At 47.9% G+C, this 26,835-nt stretch overlaps 1 protein-coding gene and 2 long non-coding RNA genes across 7 annotated transcripts in view; 1 reads left to right on the top strand and 2 right to left on the bottom strand.

Moving 5' to 3' along the window:
- IGSF3 (immunoglobulin superfamily member 3) overlaps positions 1–3,008 on the bottom strand; it is a 91,583-nt gene extending 88,575 nt beyond the window's left edge. For both annotated transcript variants that reach the window (XM_068180547.1, XM_068180549.1), the window contains exon 1: positions 2,679–3,008. In XM_068180547.1, coding sequence (XP_068036648.1) covers positions 2,679–2,721 — 43 coding nt within the window. In that variant the 5' untranslated portion in view covers positions 2,722–3,008. The remainder of the gene's footprint in view (positions 1–2,678) is intronic.
- A 1,749-nt stretch (positions 3,009–4,757) lies between these two features.
- Positions 4,758–23,100, bottom strand: LOC137468668 (uncharacterized). Of its 3 annotated transcripts, none has more exons than XR_010996095.1 (6): positions 22,700–23,100; positions 22,104–22,205; positions 19,321–19,712; positions 17,429–17,766; positions 15,491–17,361; positions 4,758–4,989 (listed from the first exon to the last, which is right to left on the bottom strand). It is a non-coding gene; the product is annotated as an uncharacterized lncRNA (long non-coding RNA). The 3 variants fall into 3 exon arrangements; XR_010996094.1 differs by lacking the exon at positions 4,758–4,989 and adding an exon at positions 7,479–8,487; XR_010996093.1 differs by lacking the exon at positions 4,758–4,989 and having other exon boundaries at positions 14,703–17,361.
- Positions 16,871–23,188, top strand: LOC137468670 (uncharacterized). Of its 2 annotated transcripts, none has more exons than XR_010996097.1 (3): positions 16,871–17,011; positions 21,183–21,313; positions 23,053–23,188. It is a non-coding gene; the product is annotated as an uncharacterized lncRNA (long non-coding RNA). The 2 variants fall into 2 exon arrangements; XR_010996096.1 differs by lacking the exon at positions 16,871–17,011 and adding an exon at positions 19,875–21,016.
- The last annotated feature ends 3,647 nt before the right edge of the window (positions 23,189–26,835 follow it).

The following is a 26,835-nucleotide window of genomic DNA, read 5'->3' as shown; positions in this document are numbered from 1 at the left end:
GCGTTCCCAGAAGCCTATTGTGTTTCCTATATATTACACTATAAATATGAGGAGTACCAGACTTTGCATCCCTCCCTGCAAAAAAAAAAAGAGGTAAATCTTGCAACTACACATAGGATTAGCACTGGCTGGCACAAGTATTAATGGTCTCATTGCTGCATGAGGATTATTTACAGCACTTGCTCTATTTTCCCATTTTGTACTTGTTGTGATGAAGTGCCACTTGTTTAAAGAACCCTGTAACAAACACTGCAGCAAGAAGGGGGAAAAAACAGCAGAGATCTACAAATGTTACACCCACATGCCAGATGTGGGTTTTCAGACCCTGGTTTCACAGTTACTTGGATTTTGGTACGTAGTTAATGCTTGACATATTATATTAAATCACCCACCATCTCTTTCCATAACTACAATTCCTCCTTCAGTTATTTCAATGAGTTTGCAGGACGGGAAGGAAAGAATGAGTTGCATTTCTTTTTCTGCATATTTGACCCATAGTATCTTATCCCCATATTCTAGCATTAACATCACTTGTTTGGAAAGCAACAGTCCTTTTCTAGTCAGTCACATTTACGTTACAAAACATGCATTTTTACTCGACCAAGTCAAATGATGTCTCAGTTTTACAAGGGGCAACCAAAAGCACTTCTGTGTGACTTGTGGCTTTGAGGCACTGCCACACATCCCCAGCTTTATTAAAACTGGCAGCTGGGCAAACTGGGCACAAACCAGCTTAAAGAAGTACAGGTGAAAAGAACGAAAAGTAACTCCAGGCACACACGTGGTACACATCCTACCCTTAAAAATAGCCTCACGTTCAGCACAGGGAGTCCAGCATGATGTTTTTACAAACTAGACACCTCCATGGCATTTGGGGACCACTGAAAAGCAAGCTATCCTCCAAAGCGACAGATGACACCTCGCAGCTCGTCCCTCGGGGAGGACCAAGGCAGGTTAGAGCCACTTTTAGGTCAAACGCAGAAAGCTAATTCCCGCAAAGAGGGGGTCGGGGCGGCCTCGTTAGCGGGCAGGGCTCCGGGTGAGCACCAGCACGGGGTGTGGAGCGCAGGGCTGGCGGGTCCCAGCGGCGGGGAGCCCTCGGCAGGGGGAGGGATGCCCTCTGCTGCTCCTCCGCCGCAGCAGCTGGGCGTGCTCCGGAGGGAGCGCGCACCGACCCACAGACCCAAGCGCTCCATATTAGGAATCCCTAATCCAGAATGGTGCTATTGTTCTTCAACAGCAGAGATGGAGCGTGCGAAGCCAAGGCAGCAAGCGCTGTGCCCTTCGCCTACACCCATCTTGCGGGCTATGACAGCCTCCCCGCACCCACGGAGCAAAGGCACCCTGGATAAACTTAGCTCGGAGATGGCTGTTTTTCCAGGGAACCCAAGGAAGCAAGCTAGTGGTTAGGGGAAGTTTGAACCATCTCCAAAACCATTTCAAAGAGTTCACTCTCTCTCTTTGCTATAGACAGGCAGAGCACACCAAACCCCCCCTCCACCCCAAATTACCGACATGAAGCATGACTGCAATCCTAGCAGAGATCTTGTTTCCAAATTGGCAGAGCAGGTATGTATGTGACAATTCTTAAGACAGTAAAATTGCCAGCCCTGCCGCTTCTTCCCTCAATAGCATTAATGCCAGCAGAAAATCATACCAATGAAAAGGCAAATCAAAACAGCTCCGAGGTTGTTCTGCACATACACAGGCAGAAAGCAGCGTGAGGGTGCCCTGATGTATTTCCCACAAATGTTCCTATCAACTCATCAGTACTTAAGCCTCGCACATCGGTCTGCAAGCAAGAAGCGTAGAGGCGTTTTAACTGTGTTGTATTCTGCTTTTCCCACATTGGTAGGAAGGAATCTCGCATTCCCACAGCATCTCTCACCCAGCACTGGGATCCCGAAGGACTTTACAGAACTGCATACAGTCATCCCTGGGGCAGGCACTTGTGGGACGGGACAAAACCACACGTTTAACGGTTCACGGGGTACAAAACGCCGGCAGAGAGAACGGACTACAGGAGGACTTTGAGAGGCAGCACAAAGCAATCAAATTGCATTTCACGGCAGCGAGGACTGCCTTCCCTCTACATTTCAACGCGCTCTTCCAGAGCCAAGCAGAGCACTTTGTTTCTGCAGCCTACCTTACCCCAGGCATTTTCTCCGCTTTCATTGTGCAAGCTCAGCACAGACCCGTGTAACTCCCTACCCTTACAGTTCCCCTCCGAGACAGCCCCCGACCCCAGCAGCAGCCCCTGGACGGCTGCTTGCCTTCCCAAGTTGCAGCCGGAGCCCGCCCGGAGCCGGAGCTGCCCGTCCCCAGCTCCCACCGCTCCCACGCCCCGGCCGGACCCCGCGCCGCGCCCCGGGGCACGGCGAGGAATGGTCACCGGGTTGGTGCGGCTGGAGATGAAACTCTGATTTATTTTGTACGTATATATGTACATATACACATATTTACAGGGCTATTTTTTTTCTGCCACTCCCCCCTCCGACCGCCGGAGCAGCGCGGGCAGTGACAACTCCTGGGGACAGGCGCTTGGCACTGACAAGGGGTGATCCTCCGGCACGCCTTGCGAGGGACTGCGCCCACCGGGGGTCCCGTCCCGTCCCGCCCCACCGGGGGACCCCCGCGCTGTCCCGTCCCGCCCCTCCCCGCCGGCGAGGGGCACTTACCGAGGAGCAGCAGGGAGGCGAGCTGCGGCCGCAGGGTCCGCATGGCTGCCGGGGCGCGGGGCGGCGGCCGCCCCTTACCTCCCGCCGCGGGGCGCCGCGGGGCGCCGGCTCCCGGGGCAGGCGTCGCTCCGGGCCCGGCGGCACAAAGGGAAGGCGGCGGGGCCGGCACGGGGAGGCGCCAAGGCAGGCGGGGGCATCGCCCCCGCAGCGGGGCGGCCGCCGCGCCTCCCCTCCGCGCTCGACGGCTCCCGCGGGAGAGGCAGGAGGACAGCGAGGAACAAACGTCTCCTCCAAGGGGCGGGAAAAAAAAAAAAAAAAAAAAAAAAAAAGGAGAGAGAGAGGACGGGGAAGGTGCGGGGGAGAGGAGGCGGGAGACAGGCACGAGGGACAACAAAAAGACCCCACCCCGGAAAGTTACAAAAATAAGCGGGGCGCCGCGGCCGCCAGCTCGCCCCGGCCCGCCGCCCTCACCTGCCCGCCCACCCGCCCGTTCAGCGCTGCCGCCGCCGCCGCCGGGTGCCCGGCGCTTCCTCCGCGCCGCCAGACCCCGCCCCCGGCCCGCCCCTGCCCGCCCGCTCCCCCGGCCCGGCCCGCCCGGGCCGCGGCTGCCCCGGCGAGCGGCGCTGCTGGGACGGCGCTGCGGAGCGCCGTGGCTTCGGGAAGGTTGTGGCGTAGGGTAGGGTCGTGAAGGAGCTGCAGGGATAAACCGGGTTCCTTTGTTTTAAGGGAAAAAAAAAAAAAAAAAAGTCCTCGGGCGCTCATCGGAAAGCCGGCGTCTTGCGACATGGTATAAATGCTCCCTTTTGTTTCCATGCAAACCAGAAATAGCAGCCGGGCTTTCCAAGTTTCGATCAACTCGCGACCGTCCCGCTGCGATGCGCTGCTGCCGAGACCCGAATCCAGGGCTGGCGTTAATGCCGGGTTGCCAGATGTGAGCCCTCCCCATGTGCGGGCACTGCTGCACTTGGGATGCTGCCCAGTCAATCAACACCACAGTGTGTCAATGGCAGAAGTGCGTTGAAAATACATCCACGAAACACTGAAATGCATAAATATGGCAACACTAGGCACTGGGGCTGAGGTTGTTTGTAAATAAAACGAGAAAGCCCTTCTCAAGGGTGCAGACGCTCAAATTTCCTTCCAAATGAAATTCCTAGTTGCTTGTTTGCTTACAAAAAAAAGAGGCCAGAAGTCACAGCAATAGCAGAATGAGGTACCTTCCTGGTGCTCCCATCCTGCAAGGATCCTCTACAGGAGACCTTTCTGCCTACGTATGGAGTGTCCCCAGTGCAGTGTTGGTGATGCAAATGTAGGAACCCAACCCTTTTATGCCACAGAAAGGCAGAAAGCAGCACAAACCCAAACTGTCTAATAAAAGATGCCAAGTCCTTAGAAGCTGTACCCAGCAGAAGTCAGAAGCTGTCTGGATTACCATATGGACTTGCTTCCCAACGTGGCTGTCGTGGCAGATGCGTTGGTAGCCAGTTCCTTGTGACCCAGCAAATTCTGTTTCTGCAGGCTAATAATGTTAAGCGTGCTGTTTTCAGAGTGGGAGGTTTAATTTGAAGCTTTTCCACGCTCTCTGAGCAGAGGAACCAAAGAACAGAATAACCAGAGATCTGTGAGAGAAAGGGTTAGTGTTGTACTTGCACTGAAAATGAAGCTCATACTTTGGCCATCAAGCTTTAATTGCATCGAGACTGCCTTCAAGTGAGACTTGGAAAAGGAACAGAAGTGTTGATAAGAGTTCATGGAAAATACCAGTCTATTTTGCTTTTCTCTTAGGTCCTCAGCTTTGAGGACTGAAATGTCATCCACTGTAATATTGCTCAGCTTACCCAATATTTGTCACATTTGTCCTATTGTAAGTCATCATGGACAAGTCTATGAGTCTTCAGAGCAAGAATGGTGGAGCTATTTGAAGTAAACATCCAACATCTTTAAATTGGTGCAGGATAAAGATCATTTACTCATGCAGGATAAAGATAATTTACTCTTTTGCTTCAAAAGATGTATAACTAGAGAAATAATAAGCAAAAGAAAAAAAGGCAAATTAAGAAATACAGGGCACAGGCAAGATAAACTCAATAAAAAAGGAAGTATTAAAGCTTCGTGATACACAAGATAGTTTTTATAGGTGGCAAGGGATATAGACCTCAGATTCATGACATTCCTATGTGGACATATTATTTCCATCCTCAGATGAAGAGACAGAGATGAAAATCCTGGCATGATTCAGGTGATTTCCCAGGACAGGTCAGGGACAAGCCTGATGTCTTGGCTCTGAATACATTGCTTTTGCCAGTGGAGCCTGTTGGAAGATAATTCAAGATGATTTTATATGAATTCTTGCTATTTTCCAGGCACTATGTGACTTTATAGCATACAAGTCTAACAGGAGCATAAAAATGCCCTGCAAAAATGTTATCAGAGGTTCACTAAACTCACATCCTCTTCTCAGAGCTCTTGCAGAGTATTGCATTAATGCATAGTAACAATAAAAATATAAAAAGACCATGAAAATGACATTATAGCATTATAAGATTAATCCAATTCCAGTCAAATTAGATTATAATAAGAACTGTGTGCGCTGAAGACTATTAATGGGAACCTGTGTTTCAAGAGATTCATCACCTTTGCGCGTGCTCTCCTCCCTGACCCCAATAATAAAAATAGCTTTCTGTTCACGAGAGAGCCCCTCTTCAGAGGACTTCACAAACACCTTCTGGTCTTTTGGGGAAAACACTGGCCTCACTTCTGCATCAGTGGAGAAACCGAGGCTCGGGCATGGCAGCTTTTTCTAGCCCAGAGACGCAGGCAGTCCTCCCTCAGGCTTGGCTCCGGCGTTTCAGGCTCACGTGGTGGGGCTCTGGGTCCCTGTGGACGTCTGTCTGTCCGTGTGGTTCACTCACGCGGCTGAATGGAAATGAGCATCACAGTCACCTCAAAGACAAAACCCTTTCAAGCACAAGGTTACCGTGAAGCAGCTTTCCAGGAAGACAGATCTGGGCTGCCTTGTTCTCCCAGCACAACTGAGTCATTCAGGAGCGCCATCCTCAGCAGCAGCCGGATCATTTTGGTCGGGCCACGCGGTTGCTCTTTGGCAGCGGGGAAGCTGAAAGAGCTGGAGGCAGACAGGCGTGACTCAAGCCATGCTGATGATACACTCATTAGGTCACAACCCACACCAGCATCTTTCTCAGTGCTCGATCACTGCCAGCAGTGTGCTGGGACTTGCTTCCTTCCCCACGGCTTGCCTTGGCAGGCAGGGCTTGAGACTGGGCAGCAGGAGAAGGGGAAATGATCCCACGTGGTGCCATTTGCTGGGCTGCTTAGTGCTCATACCAAGTCACAAGGACTTCCCGTGTGTGAGAAATGGATTTGTAAGGGATTCTCAAAACCTGGCTGAAAGCTCACACAGTCTTGTACATTTGTATGCAAACAATGAGATAAGTTGTGCTGACTTAGGAAGGCCATGGAATAGAGATGACATTGTTGAGAGAGAGATTGAACTAGAAACAAGTTACAAATTATGGCCTTCTAAAAAGACCAGATATTTTAGAGAATTAGAACAGTGAAAAATGCATTGTAGCAAGACCACGTGGGGTAAAAATATAGGTGATGGTTTTATAAGTATTAGCAGCATTGTGTGGCAAAAGATAATAGGCTGAAAAACATTTATCAGGTATTGTAACCAGGAAATAGGTTGGCTTCTGATAGAATGGTGTTCAGTTTTACACCTCATGTGTCTCACCCTTCAGTGAGACTGATAATGGAATAAATCTTTTAAAATGCCTCTCAGTTGCCCCGTCTCTGCAAAGCTGGGATTTTCCAACACCCATGCTCCTGCCTTTCCTAGCAGAAGCACAACCAACGAGTGCCTGAGTGAGACGCAAGACTGGGTGGCTGCTGTGTGGCCGAGGGCCATCAGGGTAGATGGATCCCAAACTCTGGATTGCCAGAGGCTGCTGTAGTACAGCAGCTGTGACAAGAGCTGTGTCCTTTGCCTGTGGGAAGCAGAGTGACATCAACATCCAGACTCTGAACATGCTGCTTGCCTGATGAGCACAGGCTTCCCATGGCCCACAGATGAACAGTGAAATTAAACTATTGTCTGGCCCTCAGAGAAAAGAGGTTTGGCAGAAATGCAACTTACGTACGTTATGAAATAAGAATGCTGGTCCTTTTTCAGGACAAAACACTGCACACCCTCAAGTTTAGACCCAGTTGGGATTTACCCCACTGCTCTGATTAGCAGGTAGGAGAGGGAACAAGGCACAGGACAGATTTGCAATCCTTAAATTTTAGAGCAGGCAGTAACCTGGGTGCTAATGGTAACAAACTATAGCAAAAAGAGGGGCTGGACTCAACAGAGCAAGGCAGGCTCCTGTCTTGTTTTCAGCAAGGCAGGAGACTCCTCCATAAATCAGCAGAAATTATTTCCTTCCTGTAGGGGAGGCAAAGAGATCATGGGGGGAGAAGAGGAGGGGGAGATTTACCCACAGTTGCAGGACTGACTCTCTCCCTGAAGGCAATGACTTGGGCCAGAGCTGGAGAACAGAAAAGACTGCATGGCTAGAAGACAGGGGGCTGTATCTACATCCCCTTCCTCTCAGAGGCCACCTGAGCAATTCAGATTGAGCAGAGTCAAACCATCCAGAAACAGAAAGCACTTAAAAAAAAATTGTCCTATGTGATTTGCCCAAGATCACGCAACACAATCCACGGAACTCAGGGTCTCAAGTCTGAAGATGTGCTTGGGGGAACATCACAATCAGGTCAAAGCTCCTCTGCCACATTGTGAAAGGGAGAGGAGATACACCCAGAGTTCTGGTCTGAAATGGGGAGGAACAGCCAGAGCCATTAATTTTGACAGAATCATTGCCTAAAACATTTTCTCCAGAACTTATTTACACTGTGAAGTTTTGAACATCAGTTTCACCCAGAGGAAAAAAAAGATATTTGCATTTAATGGCCAACATTTAAGCTCCTTTAAAATGAGCTGAGGGGTTGCAGTTGGAACAGAAAGAAAACCCTAACTGCCCTGGCACAAAGCAGCACTGCTGCCATTGCAGGGAAGCTGGCATCTAACAAGACTGAGGTTTTGGGTTTAACTCAGCCCAGATTGCACCCTAGGACCCATATGGCAATCTGTGGATGGCATCAAGGCAGTTCCCAGGAAGCCCCGTGGATTGGAAGGAATTCCCATTTGTGTGCCCTGGGAAGATGGATGAGGAGAGGGAGAAGGAGAAAGAATGAGAAAGAAACCAAAAACCCTGTGTAAAGATAGATCGACACATTTCCAGATTTTCAGGACATCTGTCAGCAAGCCCCAGAGTGTATGGCAGCTAATCCCTTTGCAGATTTTCTTTTAACTGTTGCTTGACAGAAGAGTATGCTAATTTTTTTCATAAATGTACCCACGTCTGATGTTGCACTCAGCCTGAGGTTATGATCTATCTGCGAGGAAAAACATTATACTACCACCTTGGGAAATAACATCAGGGAAACATCTCTCTGAGAAACACGCAGTGGCTCCAAGCTTTGGAGTATGTGCAGAGTGAAAGATGTTTCCTGAAGATGAAGAAGGCCAGAGGCAAGGTGGCTACCTGACTACATACCTGCAGTTCTCCAACACTCCTGGATCCCTCCCGGGCTGAGCCAAGGCAGTGCAGGGGAGAGGGCTGGTGCTGCCCAGCTGGGCTGATGGTCAGCTCTGGTTTCAAAGCCCTGCTTGGACAGCTGCAGGAGTCCTCCCACCCATCCCCTCCAGACACAGCTAGAGCATTAGTGCAGCTTGGTGAGCCCTCTGTGAGAGCAAAAAGCTACGAGGCAAAGCTTCTCCTGTTCCTGATTTAACTCACAGATGCTGTGTTCTGCAGCATTCAGCTGTTGCATCCTTCATCTCTGAGGACAGGCAGAAAGCAGCCCATAAGGCTGTTCTTCTTTGCTGCAGTGCTAAAATGTCTTGGTCCTGACATGGGCATGCACAAATTACAGGGGCAGAGCCCTTCAGGGTCAAGAAGGCTGGGCTCATTAGGCACAAATGACAGAGGCAAGGCCCGAGGTACCCCTTGGCAAGCTGCTGTAAGCTCTGCTCCATGGCCAGCCAGACCTGCAGCTGCTGCTGGGACCTTCCAAGCCTCTGTAGGCTCTGCCTGGAGTGCACGCAGGAATGAACACACTGCTTTTCTGTTTGCTAATCCTACCTACCAAAATCAAGCTCAGGTCCCACTTTTGTGCTGTTTTGCCAGTTAATTCAGACCTCCCCACGCTTAGAGTGAGTGCCAAAATAAGGGGTGTGAATAAAAGGTTGACTCCAAACCTCATGATCACTGATGGAGCAGGGATTTATCTTTGTTTTCTTTCCACTCTGGGAAGAAAAGTGACGTAGAAAAAGGGGCAAATGGACATTTCAATTGTCAATTTCTTCACTGGCAACCAGCAAAAAAAATGAGTGTTTCAGCAGTAAACATTGAAAGAAGAAATCACCTTTGCCAAGTACACTTTCAGCCTCTCATCTCACAAGACTTTCAGCTCCTGGTTGCACTTCCCATTTTTCCATAGAATCATTTTTAGGAAAGAAAATCTAAATTTCTTGGCCCAATCTAACAATGTGAGACTCTTTGGGTGTGTCTGAATTCTTTCTAAACAGTTCTGGGCATCTGTACAAAAAAAAAAAAGAAAAGAAAAAGAAAAAAAAAAGCAATCTCTCAGCTCCTGTCATTTATCTTAAAACACTTCTTTCATCCAGTTAGCTATGATAAGCACTTTCATTGTTACGCTGGAAGAAATATGTTATCATTAGGTTTCAGACTCCACACCTTCATTTCTGTGACTGCAGCCAATTCTTACCTCTCTCAGTATTGGCCTGACAGCAAGGTAGCAGCTGATACTGGAAGATAGCAATTCTGCTTGCATTTTGCTGTGGGTGTTGGTCACCTTTATGTAATAAAGAAATGGTCTGGGATTCATCTAAGAGGGAGAAGTCCAGGACACCATGCCCTTACTCCCATGACTGTTTTGCATTTTACATTCAAGAATCATTATAGAAACCTTGAAATATTCATGACAGCAGGAATGAAAGCCCAGGAGTCTCACTTTCTACTGAGGTTCCTGAATGTTACATTACGAGACTTGGTCCCCTGTTTATCCCTCCACCACCTTCTTCTTTTCCTCCCTTAGCATTTAATCTCCCACTCCAAGAAGCTGCCATTCCCAAACACAGTAGGCTTTGCTATTTCCCTTCCAACCTGGGCTGAAAGCACACAGCAGAGGCAGACAGATATCTTGCAGTGCAGGCAGGCAATGAATGGCTTCTCTACTACACTGCAAATGACTCATTGCCTCCAACTTCTCAGCTCCCAGAGTCTCCCAAAGGAGGCAACAGGTTTTGTGCATTAGTGCTGCAGCCAGGTAGTTTAAATTAGTGCAGAGTAAGCACTGCCCCTTCTCCTTGCTGTCAGCTATGGTGGGAGCTCGTCCAGGCATCCCTGTGTCATCCTTACAAAGTTAGAGGAGGGCAGGCTGTGGATGGAAAAGCACACTTACACTTCCACAACAAAATGTAGTCAAAAACTCTCTCCAGAGGACCAGGAATACCTTTTACCCCCTACATTTCAGTGTCACCTCCTTAAATTTTGTGCAAACAAGAAGCCACGCTGGGGACAAGGCACCAGTTTCAGTGTGGAGCAGGGGTGACCTTGGTTCACAGCTTTGTGTCTTGCCCACATGACAATATCTTGCACCCTCAGAGGCACCATGCTGGGGGAGGCAAAGGGGCCATCCTGCTCCAGGGTTTCCTCAGCTCTCTCAGCTGAGCCTGATGGCAATGTGCTCATGAAATGTCAACTGCCAACACGGTTTTGTGCCGACTCTTCACTTCTCAATGCTGTTCGACGTATGCTGAGAAGAGCTCTTCCATCACACAGGTCATGTGATATTTGCTTCTCAAGAATGTGGAGAAAATAACTTCCTGAGCATGGAAGATTCTTTGGTGTGATCCCCCTCTCTGCACCCTGTCACTTCTTCACGGAGGCCCTGGTGGGGGAGGAGGGAGTCCAGGGAAGCCCTCTGCTGCTGCCCTCTCAGCACTCTGCCTCCTGCATCAGCTGCATAAATGGAGATGAAGCAGGCGCAGGGCAAAGCTGGGGGAAGAGGCAACAGGTTTGCAGGATGGTTATTGTCAGGATGATTTGCTGTCCTCAGCAATTTCCTGCCTGAAAGCAACTGCTGTGACGAAAGCTGGCCCCAACACAGATGGTTACCAAATCCTAGGGATATTATCTTACTCCCACTTTACCTTGATGGGAAAGACAGATCAGGGGACACAGCAGGAGAGAACTGAGGTCATGGGTTCCCCTGAGGCAGGACCTAGTCACGGCCCCCTCACAAACACCCAAGGGATGCCGACTTTGGCTTGCTATCGGCCAAATCGCCTTGGCCAGCCAGCACGGACAGGTTTTCTTTTGCAGTGCTGGAGCTGCCTAGATCATCCCACCCACATGGAAATGTGATTTACAGCAGGGCCACCGTAAACCCAAAATCTGAATTGTTACTCCAGTTAAACATACGCCAGATTCCTTTGCTAACCTCCCATTACAGAGGAGCCTATGTTGTAGCAGATCCTTCCTCACTGAGGGAGAAGGGGAGCTGCCACTTGCCCTAAAAGGGCTTCTGGCTCCAGCCAGAGGAGTTCACCAGCTGCTTTTCAAGAAGAGTCGTTTGCTCTGCTTTGCTTTCTTTCAAGTACTGTTTGAATTCCTCTGCAGACACACTGTGCCAGGCAGAGCTAATGCCACAGTGGGCAGTTGGGGCTGAGGAAAGAAGGTCATCTGCTGCCTGTCCACCAGCACCAGCCCCCATCCCAGGGGGCACAGCAGATATGGCAGCAGTGGGAAGAGCCCAAGCATGTGGAAAGAGGTCAGCCCGATCCCTGTACTCTAACCTTACCTTTCCTCCTGTCTTGCTTTAAGGATAATCAGCTGGATACTGTATCCCTCTTTCCCTTGGGTTTCCACCCCAGTAGGAAAAAGTAATGCTCTCTGCAGTGTCTCATGGATTTTCTGGCAAGCACCCCTGCCAGAAGGGGAAGAGCTGTCAGCACCTGTACTAGCACTTGATCTGGGATGCATGGATGCAGAGAGAGGCCTCACCACCTCAGAAGTCTGGACAAAGCCATGAAAGACCAGATTTGATATCTTCATATTCCCAAGACAAAAATTTTAAAAAAGCAACAAAATAAACCACACACAAAGACCCCCAACCCCCAAAAGAACTAACCAGAAAAAAATATCCAAAACACTCTACCAGAAATGGGACTTCTGGGAGTATGTCACAGACCAGTGACAGTGCCTGAGAAGGAGCAAGGCAAGAGTTTTGCAATCTGGTTATAAGCTAGTTCCACTTTCACCTCAGCCAATATAATGCCAAATACAATGGCATAGTAACGCAAGCATGGTGTCATCTTGTTGTTTCACAACTCACATGGAGGGATGGTCCTTAACGTTCATAAAAGGAAGCTTCCTTGTACCAACAGGACGTGAGTTGCCCTGCCTGTGATAATGGGGTGATTGTGGAAGCTGTCATAGCCCCTAGGAGAAAGAGGCAGCTTGGGGTGGGGTGGAAAAGGGAAGAGGAAATGCCCTGATTCAGAGTTATGGATTGGTAAGCAAAGCAACAGCAGATGGTTGTGGATAGAAGAGCATGAAGGAGCCATAAGGCAATGTTAGTCACCGTGATTCAGCCCCAAGAGTGTCTACACTGGCAGATATTTAGTTTACTTGTTTGTAGACACACATTTCAGGAACTTAGAAGCGATGTGAAAAGGGATGACAGCAGATGATTGTGGATGTCCTCCAGGCTCCTCCCTGGCAAGAGCGGTCGTACAGGTACGGCCCAACCGTGCTTGTCTGAGCAACTGCAAAGGGACGTCTGGCACAGGCCTCCGTGCCTCCCAGGTCACTTGGAACAGGGAAACCCAGAACATCTGAGGAGCGTGGGAAGTCAAGGCAAATGAGAGGAAGCCAAAAAACCAAGCATGAGGAGGATGACTCTCATGATGACCAGCATAATTTTGAGGAGTTTCTTCAAAACTCTCCTGTAGAGACAGAGGAAAGGGTATGGGGTATTATGAGATGTCAGGTGTCTGGATGAGACAAGACTGCATATCAGCAAGACAGGACAAGATTGTGGGGATGGGGAAGACAGCAAGGCAGCCAGGGTGGAAGGACCTGTTGCCTGGTAGCCCTGAGTGTAGGCCATGTGGGGAGACCACAATCCCCCACAAGCAGTGGGGATTGTGAACAAGAGCATTAACATTGCTGAGCTTGAGCTTTTGGGAGCCCTCCATAAAGAAACAATAAAGAAACAGAATTAAATTTTAATTTGGACTGGAGAACATGGATTTAAAGGTGAGACACAGGTTGATTTGTGTTCAGCATAAAGATAGTGATTGGACTTTTGTTGGTAGATTAGGCTGGGTACCTCAAGAGGTCCTGTTTCCTCTCAAAGAGGAAAGAGAACTGTTGAGGAAGGAAGGGGCAACCTGAAGGATAGTAGGTTTACTTAATCTTCACAACAGTATTTCCACCTGATGTACTCTGCAGGGCCTATGCTGAGAGAGAGGAGGAGAAACTAGGAATGGGATCTGTGTCTTCAATTTTATGGATCTTTCCCTCTCTTTCAGGGGTGTCAGGAGCAGCCTTGCAGCAGATACATCCTGAAAAGAACAGCAGCTATTCATCACCCTCAGCACACAGCAGTCTTACATCTGCTTGGTGAAACTACCAGCCCTCTTGCAGGGCAGCACATGCATAAAGCTTTGTAGGGTGGGGCTTGGAACGGGATCTAGTGGGATACATATTAGGAAGAACTCATCACACTGAGCTCTCCCATTTGCAGCATGGACCTCACAGTCCTGCCAGACAGAAAGCAGCATAACTAGGTAGAGCTTCCCAGAAGGGAAATTACAGTCCAAATACGTTTTCTGTATAGGAAATCCAAAAGAAGAAGGGGAAAAAAAAAAGAAGCCCTTATCTATATTTATAAGATGAAGCTTTTCCTACACGAATAAACCTCTTAACACATTTTTCTGGGCGCTGAGGTTATATATTTAATAGGTTTTTCTGGTATCACTTAAAAGTAGATCACCACCATGCAATGACGCCTGCTGCACTCTTTTTCTGGCATCCTCACTAGCTCCTTCACCCGTGCCCCCAGTAACTAGAGCACCGTGTGTTATTCTCACCAGACTGAGAGAGAGGATTTTTCCTTTACTTAGGAACTTCTCCTACAGAACTGTTCGGTCAACTCCCTGGTTTTGGCCCTCCCTTCTTTCCAACTCAACCAAGAGCAGAGGAGGCAGTCTCCAGAAGAGGAGAGAAAGCACATGCCTGTGGAAACCCAGGGCAAGGGGAATATTTCCAACCGAAATCCTCCTCCTAGCTCTTGCTTAGCATCCTGGGGGTGCAGATCAGCTATTCTGCCCTCGAGTGCAGATCACGGATAGCAGAAACATGCACAGGCCTCCAGTCAGCCTCTCTGCACCTGAGAACATGGCCTCTCATGCCATGGGCAGTGTGGCTAATGCCTATATTGCACCTTTACAGAAGTTTATAGAGCAATGAAAAAAGAAGCAGCTGCCTTACAGCATTCCCAGGTGTCTCTGACTACCTCCTTATCCAGAGAACAGCTCTCAAGGCTGGCTTGAGGAGCCTCTCCTGTGCATTGCTTTGGTGCCCTGGTGAGTGCTGCAGCACAAGCATCCTTTCCAGCAAGGCACTACAAATTAGTGTGGACATATTAAAGTACACAAACCAGTCCTTAAGAACTAAACCCTGCAGGGCTGTCCCACCCCTCAGCCAAGACTACTTTGCTTTCCTTCTTCCTAGTGCCTGCAGTTCTGCATTGCAATGCAAAGGGCACAGATCTTCTGGCATGGCAGAAAACGTTGATGGGAGTGATGTTAGCTGTAGGCAACCAAAAAGAGAGTGCATCCATCGTGTTCAGGGCCAGCTCTGTGGAGTAAGTGATTTGTAACCAGTACATCCCTGCTTTCCACTTTTCAGACTTGGCATTTTGACTTTTGTCTAACCTCTTTCCCTTTCTTGCTACGTGGTGGGCAGAAGTTTCATTTTGTTGCTTTATTGTCTCTCAGCTCCTTATTAAATACAATAAGTTAAAACCACTGCCTTTACAGCCATCCCTCAAGAGGGAAGAAGTGAGTTACTGTGGTGTCACTCCTGTGTTCCTGACCTAAGAGAAGAAAAATTGTTCGATTGCTCTCCTTTGCCTCTGCAAGGAATAAATATCTTGAACTGATTCTTGAGCTGTAGCGTGCTGTCGTCTTCTCACTGTTTCCTCTATTCACTTCCCACTCTTTAAGACAAAATAACTGCCTCTTCATCTAAAGAGATTTATCTATTCACTTTCGTGCATGGACAGAAAAAAAACATTTCTTCCCCCGCAACAATGCAGCTAACTCTAGGGTAAAGCTTGACAGCTATTTCACAGCACAGAAGGAGTGGCAGGGAAAATGCAGTTGTTTTTGCCTGCAGAGATGGAACAGCGGATTGGAATGGCAAAAACTGCAATTTAACTGGAACCTTGAGAAATCCTTCACGGTTTTCATAACTTAGCCCAAGAAAAAAAAAAAAAAAAAAGAGCTGCCTGTAAAGGCTGAATTGCTAAAGCAGAGACTGATTCAAAGGGAAGGGCTCTGTTCAGTGAAGTGCAACACTACCTACTAGAGCACCCACATATTCCTTAGAAGTCCTTTCATCCACCTAGTGAGTAAGCCCATTTCTGCTTACTTGTGAAAATGGGCAATCTCAGAGGCAGGAGCACCAGGGCTGCAGGTGAAACAGGAAAGGTGTGGGGCACTGCTCCTTCACAAGACCCAGATGCACCTCACACAGCAGCCATCTCGTCTTACCTGATCAGAGGGTGTGATACTCATGTGAGAACTGATCACAAACACTTTTTCTCCTGGTATCACATCTAACATATGCATTAACCAACATTTCCCCTTCCCACCTCCCACCATTTCCCTGCCCAAACCTGCTCCAAAAAATAAAAGCTTCAGCAGAACTGGATCTCCACAAGAGCTGGTTCAGGGGCTGTGCCTCACTGAGGGCACAGTAAGGTGAAAGTGCCAAGGAATCACAGCGATAAGCTCAATATAATCGTGTGCTCAAGACATAACAGATAATTTGGGGTTTCTGAGCTTCTGACTATAAAAAAGCAAATAATCTCTGCACTGCTAAGAGTGGAAGGTCAGAACACAGAAGAGGTAGGCGAGTTAAACAAAAATCAGCCTTCAGTGGGACCTCATATATCAACGTCATTCACATATAAAGTAGTAAACAGAGATGTTCTGTGCATATCCTCAAGGAGAAACCCAGCTAACAGCCCTGTGTCATCCCTGTCTGCCAGCCTCCTTCTCTGCTCCCTCAGTGGGAGGCACAACAGGAATTACACACACAAACATCCCTGCATGACACTGTGAGTCAGAAGGGGGGATATGCTCCTGAATTTCTCAAAACACCAGGAATATCAGCTCCTCTGAGTTCTGGATGTCCTTGCTCTCACCGATAACATCTCTGTGGTCCCAGCCTCCTCCAGAGGTCCACAGGAGCAGGGTTTGGCTGGAAGTATTTGGCAGAAGAGGTCTCTGAGCAAAAGAGGGTGGATCAGAAGGTGAAAGAGTGACTGTTGCATTATGCAGCATCCAGTCCCAACAAGGGAGTTAGATTTTTATCTACTTGCTGAAGTTTGCCATTTCTACTCTGGTACCTGGTGGTCAGCTTGGTGCCAACATCTGTATAACATCAAACATTTGCATCCATATGGAGAATGTATAATTAAAGCTATCTGCAGACAACTGTGAAAACTTTCTCATATTCTCCCTAAATTGCATTGCAACCCCCAGATGAGGGCTGGGAGCCAAAATGTAAAAAGTCTGGCATAAATATTTAACTAACTTGAGATACGTATTCTTCAACTATTAGCTAATTATTTTGTGCCAGCCGTAAATGACATCTGGTTCTTTAGCACAGGACACACAAGGATGCTGCAGGTTGGGCACATAAGTGGGAAATGAAACGTGACTTCATGCTAATGAATATTAATGAATGGATCGAGAACCAGCATCTCTTTGAAAATATGAGCTCAACAGGAGCCCAAGCGTGATTCATTATGATTATTGCTGGGGTGACAGCCATTACCAATCTCAGAAAACCTCTGTTTCATGTAGCATCTCTTCAGGAAGGACTTAATTGGCTTCCAGAAGAAGTGAGAGTGAGCAGGGGAGGAGGTTTCAGACCAACCTGCAGGTATGTGTTTTATTATTGCACTGGAATAGAAGTAATAGTAACAAGTCCTTTAGTATGTGTGTGTGTGTGCTGTGATTACTTTTATTTGCTTGGTTTGCTGAGGCAAGAGCCATAGCCTGCTGTCAAAATCCTGCTGTATTTACTCCCATCCCTAAAAATCAAGTCCTTTCTTTTACCCCTCAGTCCCTCTCCCACCAAACTCAGTCCCTTATTCCCTAGACACCACCCACTTTGCTGCTGCTCCAGACTGCCTTGGCAACCAGCTAGCTCAGCTCTGAAGCCCTGTACCTGAAGTGAGTGTGTTTTGCCTGAGAAGGAGAAAGTTTGTTCCCTTATTTCACACACCACCTCTGGGATGTGCTCACCAAGATGCCAGGGGAAAGTCTGGATGGTTTGTTCTCTTATTTCACATACCACCTCTGGGATGTGCTCACCAAGATGCCAGGGGAAAGTCTGGATGGTTACCTGGGCAGTTTTCTTCCTTAGCTAACACACAGCCATGTGATGGGAATTGCCAGACATTTCTGGTCTCTTCTTTCAAGCCTGGGTGGGTTGCTCTCCATTCCTGAAGCACACTCAGTCCTTACCTGGGAATGTTTGCCCTCATATGGAGATCTTGGACCATTAGCAGTTGGTAGCCTGAGGCTTTGCTTAGCTGTCATATTTGTATACCACACTGAGCACCTGTGCTGATAGATCTGCAGCTTTAAGTAGGGCTCAAATGGAAATGCCGGACCCTCTTTCTTTGTTTAAGCCTGTTGAGTCAAGGAAAAGGTCTCCAAGTTGGTTTATGCCCTTGAAGCAGCTCTTTAACTTCTATTATTATACACATTTGGGAAGTATGTTGGGCTTTTGGATTGCATCAATCTTTTTGCTACCTAGGAATTACCACTCATCCCATCATTTGCCAGTTATTTCTCTGCTGTGTTCTCTATTTCTCAGTCAATTTTCTACTAACAGCTGACTAGTCCACCAGCTAATTTCTCTCTGGTCTTGAACAAATATCAGCAAAACTCAGCTGAAGCTGAAAGCCTGGTGCAGCTTTACACTATAATTTTCCTGAATCAGGCAAGTACAAAGTCCCAGTAGGACCAATCATAAATCCCCAGAAAGGGTAGGAGACCACCACATCTGAATCATCACTGCAATTCCCACTAGTACAGCTTTAACGCTGCCACTCCTGCATTATCTTCACCACTCCCTTAAGTCTCTGTAAAATCAGTCATGTCACTGTGATGACTAACAGAAAAAGAGAGAGGGCAATTGGTGTGCAACTTGTGATGGGGGTTTAGGATAGGAATTGGAAGCTGGATCTAGGAATTCTTCCCCAAGGTAGCTCATCATGTCTTGTGATTTCATGTAAAACCCTTATATTTCCTCCCATCTTGCTTAAGACTGGATGGGATATTGGGTTTACAAAAATGTAAGGAATCTCTCAATGCAGCAGAGACTGCTTCAGAGCCAAGTTTCCCAGGGGAAATAAATGATGAACAAAAACAAACAACAGCACAGCTCAAACGATTCCTCCCCTCACCACAGTCCTGAGATTTCATAATTGCTCCCTTCATGGCCATTTTGGTTTGTAATATGCAGAGTAAAGATTTCCATTATAGCTGTGTTTACTTAATCACTATAATTTTTTTAAGTGAAGTTCAGGCAGTTGAAAGCACCAGGCTGCCAGCCCCAAGCAAATTAGCCATCAGCTAGTTGCACTAGAAGCTGTTCTGCTGTGATCCTGAGCAAAGGGTTTGCTCCCCAGCAGTCTCTTCATTCTCAGATGGATCACCCACCTCTGAGAATGAGAAGGATATTTAGCATGTTACCCCCTTTGTCTTATCAGGCAAGGAAAGGAGGGTGTTTGTGTTTGCCTGTAAAAAAATCAGTCTCTCAGAATGGGATGATCATGTGGACATTTGGGACTAGTCTGACATTCATCAGAGAGAAGCTAGAGAATGGACAAATGTAGAATTCATTTCAGAAAGCAGCAGGACATGGACTACATCTGCAGAATAGTTTTTCCAGTGAGGTTACATTGAACATTCTCATCATGCATGGCACAATATCCCATCATGAATATTTAATCATGCAGGGCAAATACAAGTAGGCTGAAATCCTAAGTGATGACAACTTTCAGATGACCTAGGCCCAGACTAGAATTTGTGATTTCAGATGGGAAGGTTCCACCTCCCATTCCTGTCCTCCTGAGACATTGATCTCTGCTTATGGGAGCTGGGAAACACCTTAGCCTTTATAAAAGAGGCACAGAGGACTTCAGGCAAGTGAGACAAACATATGGAAACAGTCGGTACTTGCAGCTGCTGGAAGGGAGGCACTTCCCTGGTCAGGATGTATGAGATTTGCTGTCATCCGAGGCAGTCGTCAGCAACATCAACATATTTTTGCCACTCTCGTGGTTTCCAGTGCCCCAAATCAAAGCCAGGCTCAACACCAAACCAGATTTCCACTGTCATCGTCAAGCTGGATTGGCCTGAGCTGCTGGGCAAAGATACCCCGCTCTGTGTGCTTGTAACTTTTTGGAAATAAAAGATCCAGCTTCTGAAAAAAGCCTCAGGAGTTCAGTAGACGGTCTTCTTTGGCCCTAGTGGATCTCCAGCACAGTTGTCAGATTATTCTAATGGGCACTTTCACATAGGCCTTTCTGCAGGTTCTCCACCCTCACCTGCCACACTTCCCAAAGTCTCTGAGATGACAGAGAAAAGAGGAAAAAAAGAAGTGGCTGTGCATTGAAAGATAGAGCCATTAACATTGGAAAAGACCTCCAAGATCATAAAGTCCAACCTTTGACCAATCACCACCTAAAGCACCTAAACTCAACTACACCATAGCACCAAGTGCACATCCAGTCATTTCTTGAACACGTCTAGGGATGGTAACTTTCCCATCTTCCCAGGCAGCCCATTCCAATGGTTAACCACTCTTGCCATTAATAAATTCTTCCTGATATCCAGCCTGAACCTCCTCTGGTACAGCTTAAGGCCATGTCCTCTTGTCCTGTCACTTGCAGCCTGGGAAAAGAGGCCAAACCCCACCTGGCTATAACCTTCTTTCAGGTAGTAGAGAGTGAAAATATCTCTCCTGAGCCTCTTCCTCTCCAGGCTGAACACCCCCAGATCTCTCAGCTGCTCCTCAGACTTGTGCTCCAGATCCTCCCCCAGCTCCACTGATTTTCTTTGGGCTCACTCCAACACTTCAGTGCCTTTCTTGAAGTGAGGGGCCCATTGATTTTGGGAGAGACTACAGACCAGCTCTACCACAATATCAGGTGCACAAATCCCATAGAAATAACAGAAACGAGAAAGTTCAGTTCTCCTGGCCAGAAGATACCACAGCACTGGGGCTTAGTGCATGATCAGACAAAAAGTATATACATCATCAAGAAAACAGGGTGTTAACATGCTTATTTCTTTTTGTAATAAGAAAGTCACATTCCTCTAGTCCCATGTTTAAAGCACTGTAACTATTTTCCTACTTTCTGTTGATAGGAATATAATTCAGTCACTTCAGCAAGGTTTCCTGGCACTGGTGAATGGTCCCTGCATTGACAGCTCCAAGCATTATCCCCATTTCCTAGTGGGAGAGATTCAGAAAGTTCAATATCACCTCTCTTTGCAGAAACAAATCCACGTAAAGTGGAGCTATCATAGCAAATTTTAGTGCATGTGTTTGTGTCACAGAGAGGTGGAGGGGGGTGCAGGAGAAATTTCACTGTACAGGCAACAGGCAGAAATTAAAAGAGCACCAAGTGGCCAGGTGGTGAGGGAACTCACTTCTGATTTACAATTGCAATGATTGCAATGAATAGGGAGAGGCTGTGATTAAAGACGTGTCTGAAAATAACAGTAATGATTTCCACTTGTTTGCCTTTGATCAGGCAATCTCACAGTATTGTATAAATGAAACCTTCCAATGTCTCTGTGAGCTTGGAAAGCCTTCTACTGACACGAACATGTCAGAAATAAATACCAGCTGAGTGGTGTTAGACAGGTGATGGCTTAGATATTTCATCCTCTCTTGGAAGAAGTGCTTCTAGAGATGGAATTTGTCCCAATTATAACAGAGGAATAGATCCTCAGTATGTGCTATATTGGACTACATGTATAAATTACTGTGCAAAATGATCATTCAGCCCATTCAGTTCTCATTTCTGCAGGTGAAAATGCCAATAAGGGAACTAATCACCTGTCTGTAAGGATGATTTTAAAAGATGGAGACATTGTCCATCAAGAACACCACTGGGAGTCATCAACTCTGTTCAAACAGGCTGCTGGTAACCATCAGGAGGTAAGAACTGTACTTCCAGTCTCAGTGACTGCAGGATTAATTTGAGTAAGCCATCTGGAGTGGGAAAAATGTACATTCGTTACCATGCCCTTGTGCACTACAGTCCCCAGCACAAAACTGTGCAGGACCATCACATCCAGCCATAAGCCTGATGTGGAGTGTCCTGGACACCTCACCCCACCTGGCTCCCTGTAAACCAGAAGGCATCTAGGCAGCTTTTCCACAGGTTTTGCAGCTAAATCCCATCTAAGGGCAGGAGACATCACTGAATATTTCCCTTGCAATAGCAGAGCGGAACCAAAACTAAACAGAGCGTGTAGTTTTCTGTGGTCAGGCAATTTTTTATGTTTGGAAAGATTGACACAGTTATGTTTGGTCTTGATGGGGTGTTGAGAGGGTTAAATATGGCTCAAAACTTATTTCACTTACAATTATGTTCATCCTCCTGTCACCAAGAAAAAAACCAAAATATACTCTGATATTCAGATCTAGCTATTTTAGTTTGCACTCTTCTCTGTTATTCAATGAATATGAAATTACTTTTCACCAGTTCAGAAGATATTTGTATAGTATTTTTCACATATAAGTTGTTGAGGTCAGACACCCCAACTTCACTGTTATGGTTGATAACCATAATTCCTGGCCTTCCTCAAGAGCCAGTAATAAGCTGCCTGCATTAATCCTATTTAGATGTTTGATTTAGCTATATCTGTCAGCAGATGGATTATATAAATACAAGATTTGAAGGGAAAAAATTCTTCATGCTGCATGTAACTAAGAGCAGTTTTACCTTGGTAAGGAGAAGGAAAACATCACCCAGCTAGTCAAATGCCAGAGATGCTCTCCAGGTGGCCAGAGGAACCTCTCTCCAAAAGACAAGACAGTCCTTAAGCTATTTAGGGCAATGTCAAAACACCACCTTTAAAAACTTTGAATTTAAATGCATTTTATGAGGAAAATCTGCCTGAACTCCCCAAAAGCCTTTACAAAGGAGTCCAGGTCTAAAGCCAGGGTGCTGGCTCTGCCCTCACTGCTGCTGTCCCCTGCCCTGGGGACAGGTCACAACACCCCTGTGCCCACAGAAGGAATGGGGTCAGGGCAAGCCGCTCCCTGCTCACCTGGAGCAAAAGCTCTCCACCAGCAGCACAGAGATGTTTGTTAGCTCTGTGAACCCAGCCCAGAGCATCCAAACACCCTCAACTCCTTCCCTGCCAGCCTCCCACATTGCCCAGCTTCCCACAGTCCTGCTTGAGCCTAGCCAGGCTTTGTTGGAAAGAGGAAAGCTGTGCAGGTATTGCTGTGTCTGCCTGCTCCCCTAACAGGTGCTCTGTTAAGTGGATCCTGCTGTGTTGAACAGCCTCCCTCACCCCCCTGTAACCTACTTACATATTTTCTGTGAGTCTGCTGGCCTGGTGATCTTGCACTAGGTATGGTCTCTGGCAGCTGCTCCAGGAAGGGTCACATGGCTCCTGTAATTAAAACAGGGTGGAAAAAGGCAATTTCTCTGCTTACCCGAAGGAAAAAAAAATGGGGATGAGGGTCAGGATAGCCTTAGCTGCTGACATGAGGGATAACAAGACAAGGCTTGAGGATAAGTTGCCTCAGAGTTCCTCTTTGGTTGTTAATACAGAGCAGCACCAGAAGCCATCAGGCCCTGTGCTATCACTCAAGTAGCATTAACAATTATGGTCATATGTGGTCACGTTTGATGTCTTCTGGCCTTCTTCCTTCTCCTCCAGTTCCCTGGAATAACTCACCAAGGCACACCAAGTAGAGACCTCAATTATACGCGCCATTGGCACCCCCAGTTCTGCAAGCAGCAGAAGCAGTACTCCTTAGAAACATCATTAAGCACAAAACTCAGTTGAGTTTGTCCTGTCAATTTGTTATCTGGGATTTTTATATCTATTTGAATATGTACATGGTACTGCCCCCCTCTGCACTCCTTCTGTACAACCATGCCTGGTCCTGGTGTATTTCAAGTGGAAACTTCTCAAGGTACTCCTGGGTAGCACATGCACACCAGAAAGGGGCTGTGAGCTTAAAATTCAGACCAGACTGATGCTGACAGTTGGTCCAATGTGAGAGAAACCTCTGTTCCTTATAACCTGACAGTGGGAAAGATGGTTCTATGCCAGGGGCTGAATCAGTCGGAGGCATCATTAATACATCTGATGCAGTCTCTGTGGGAGTGCACTAGGGTAATTCAGGTTGTGGGTGTCAGAAATAGTGCATTAGTTATGGGGAGGTGGGGGTTGTAATCAGAAAAAAAAAGTACAGGATTTTTCTGCAGGTTGTTATGAAATCACTTAAGAGAGCATGTTGCAAGTCATTCTGCTGAGAAACAGAGCATCCAAAAGAGAAACTGCTGTGGGATGCTGGAGAACTCATATACTCAGTAATTGGGAGACTGGTGCAATGGAAGTTTATCAACTGACTGAGAAGAGATGGAAGCAGAGGCTGGAGAATAAGGACTGCAGAGGCTGGAGAATCAGGATTACAGAGTCCCTCTTCTCAGCAGAGCTCTCTGTTCTCAGATAAGATTGCAAGCACTGCATTAGGAGTCTCACAGATTCTGTGTGGCTGGAGCCACAGCCCTCTATAGAGACCCTATATTGGCATTAAATAAGGGGATTCTGGAGACCTGCACTGAAACGTCACAAGCTGCTGTAAAATCCCCAGGATGCCATTCAGCACTCTATTTTCACTCTACAACTCTCCTGAAAAGATAGGGACATAAATAATGGACTGTAAGGAAAGGAGGGGTGGCTTCTTGCAACTTCCCTCTGCAGGGAGAGTGTTCCTAGAATAAACCCTCGGTTTGGACACTGAATGAAAGAAATCTGGATCTGGTGGGCAGGATGGTGTTAAGGTTGCAGGCAGATGCTGGTGGAGCCTTCTGCTGTTTTCTCTCTCCCTAACATTGTTTCCAGAGACAGTAAATGGACATTTAACTTTTATGTTGGTGTAGTAAACTAACCTTGCCATTAACTCTGTCTGGTAATAAAATATGGTCTCTCTATAAAGAGGATTTTCAAGACAATTTTTTTTACAAGGCTTAGAGATTTTTTTTTTTTTTTCCAGAAAGAGTAAAGTGTTTTTTAAATCTTTCCCAGACAGAGTTAATTGTGTCATTACCAAGAGCTGAGACACAAGTTTCACATTTTCGCCACAGGGGTTGTGGCCCAGTAACTCACTGCTTCACCATGGGAAGGGAATTTCCATTCAGTGTGTAGCAGGAGAAGCAGGATCATGGATTCTCATGCTGAGAATAATCTGTTCACAGAAAGGGACTGTAAAGAATCCTCCAGGCTGGTGGACCTGAAGGTACTGTAAGTGCTGGACAGGCTGGCCCCTACAGATTAGTCCAATGGGCCATGAGGCTCAGAGGGAAATTTGGCCATTATTTCTTCTGACAGTGATGGAGGTAGCATGGGGCCCTAGACACTGAGTTACCCATCCTGCCACAATAATTCTTCCCGGAATGCCATCATTCCTGAGACCATTTAGCATTTTGGCGGTTGCTCTGATCTACTCTGGGCTAACACTTGCTCAATAAACTATAATAAACCTATTAGATAGGTTTGCTGAAGTGTACTGCCAGACTGGGACAGAGTCATTTTTCACTGCATTCGGTTACATCCAAAGCAACGGACCAACAGGAATTAATGTTGATGTGACGGAGTGGTGCGGTCTGAAAATGACCTTTTCCTTTAGCCTCACACTCTTTTCTGAGAGCTCTTCTTCTGTGGGGCAGAGCAAGTGTGTGTGTGTGTGCCACTGCAGAGGGATCCCCTCCCCAGATGTAACCATGCTGTCATCTAAGTCTAGGGAACCATGCTCTGGCAGTTTCTAAATTACTGGCAAAAGAGATTTTTTTCTCCTCAGTATCTGAGGGCTTTTAGTATCTACGGTGTACCCTTTTCTTTATTAATTAATGTTATGTTTAAAACATAAGTAGGTTCTTATTTCTGCTCGGTACTTATTATAATGCCTCGTCAGCACTTCAGTGCCTCTCCTTTCCCATCAGCCTCAGAGCTGGGTTCAACTCCTGATGTGTCACCCTGGTCAGAACTGTGGTTTGCAGCACCAGCAGCTGTAGCACAGGGCTGGGGGTAGCTCACAACCTGGAAGGGAGAGCATTGCATTTACCTACACAAGTGCGGATGAGGAATGCCAGGCCACGGAATGCCTCCTTACCTGGCCCCAGGGCTGCTGCAGGGTCCCTGTCCCAGGCTGGGAGGTGTCACCACTGGGGTGCTGTCACCACTGGGGTGCTGTCCCCATGTCGGCAGGAGCACGCTGTGCTCACTGGCAAGGCTGGCACCTGCAGCAGGGGGACAAACAAGAGCAGATTTGGTTTTAGCGTGGGAATTAGCTGAGGTGATATCCACAGGCAATCTTTTACTCCAGTCTTGGCGCTATACCTCTGTCAGGACTAATGCAATTACTGCACTTTTTGCTGGAAGGAAAGAAAGCACGGCCAGAAACCCTCCCATGGGAGCTCGTTCTCTGGGAAGTGGTCGGGCTCAGCGCACCCAGGCAAGCTGCCAGTCTCAGCCGGGCAGGACACTGTCGCCAGTGTTTAACCACCAGCCCAAGAGGTCTGTGTCTCGTCACTGCCCTTCCCGAGTGAGGCAGGGCGTGTGTGGGGTGTGGGATGGAAAAGGTGCCACACGGGCGGCCCATCCGCACGGCGCCTTCTCCCCGCGGTGCGGAGAGACCCCGCAGAGGCGAGGAGGAGACGCGGGAGACGGCGGGCAGGAGCTCGCCCTCCCCCCTTAGAGCACAGCTATATTTAGAGGCAAATTGCAAACAAAGTGACGGTGAGCTGCTGCCGCTGCCCATAAATTATCCAGCTGCGTGGCATGCGAATGGGCTCACCGACACCGACCGCCGCTCCTGCGCCAGCGCGGGCAGGAGAGGCACCCGCAGCGAGGAGATGCTGCCTTCCTAAATCTTGCGAGGTTCCCCCCGCCCTGCCCTGGCCCCCATCTCAGCCCCGCTCCCTCTCCCCAGCCGGCAGGAACGCCGGTTCCACAGATGGTTGCCATGGGTTACATCGGCGACGAAGATACTCCCTCCCGAAACAGCGGCGCTATTGAAAACAGGGGCTCCACGCTCTCACCCCCGGGTTTGCTCTAGCAGGCTCACGGTGCGAGGGGCAAGGCACAGCTGGAGCTCCCTGAGCAGCACCACTGGGCCTCCTGGGCCCCAAAACCTCCCCACAGCCCAGGCAGCCTCGCAGCATCCTCGCAGCTGATGTGCTGGGGACCGGGCTTGCTTGACCACAGCATCACCTGGCCCTGCAGAGAGGGCCCTCCTAGCACAAAGCCGGGGAAATAGTGCCAAGAGGTGGGGAGGATGATGGAGGAACAGTGACCCTTGGCAGGCAGCAGTCCCACTGCACAGGAAGCACAAGTAGCAATATCCAAATTGCAGACCACCCCCTGGGAGTACATCCCAGCTCTCCTAGGTCAGGCTCTGTGCTAATGTTCCCTCTGGTGAAACAGTGCTTTCAC

This window comes from Anomalospiza imberbis, chromosome 2, assembly GCF_031753505.1.
Source record: "Anomalospiza imberbis isolate Cuckoo-Finch-1a 21T00152 chromosome 2, ASM3175350v1, whole genome shotgun sequence".
Taxonomy (NCBI): Eukaryota; Metazoa; Chordata; class Aves; order Passeriformes; family Viduidae; genus Anomalospiza; species Anomalospiza imberbis.
Note: the sequence above shows the minus strand (reverse complement) of the source record. Positions and strands in the feature narration are given on the sequence as shown.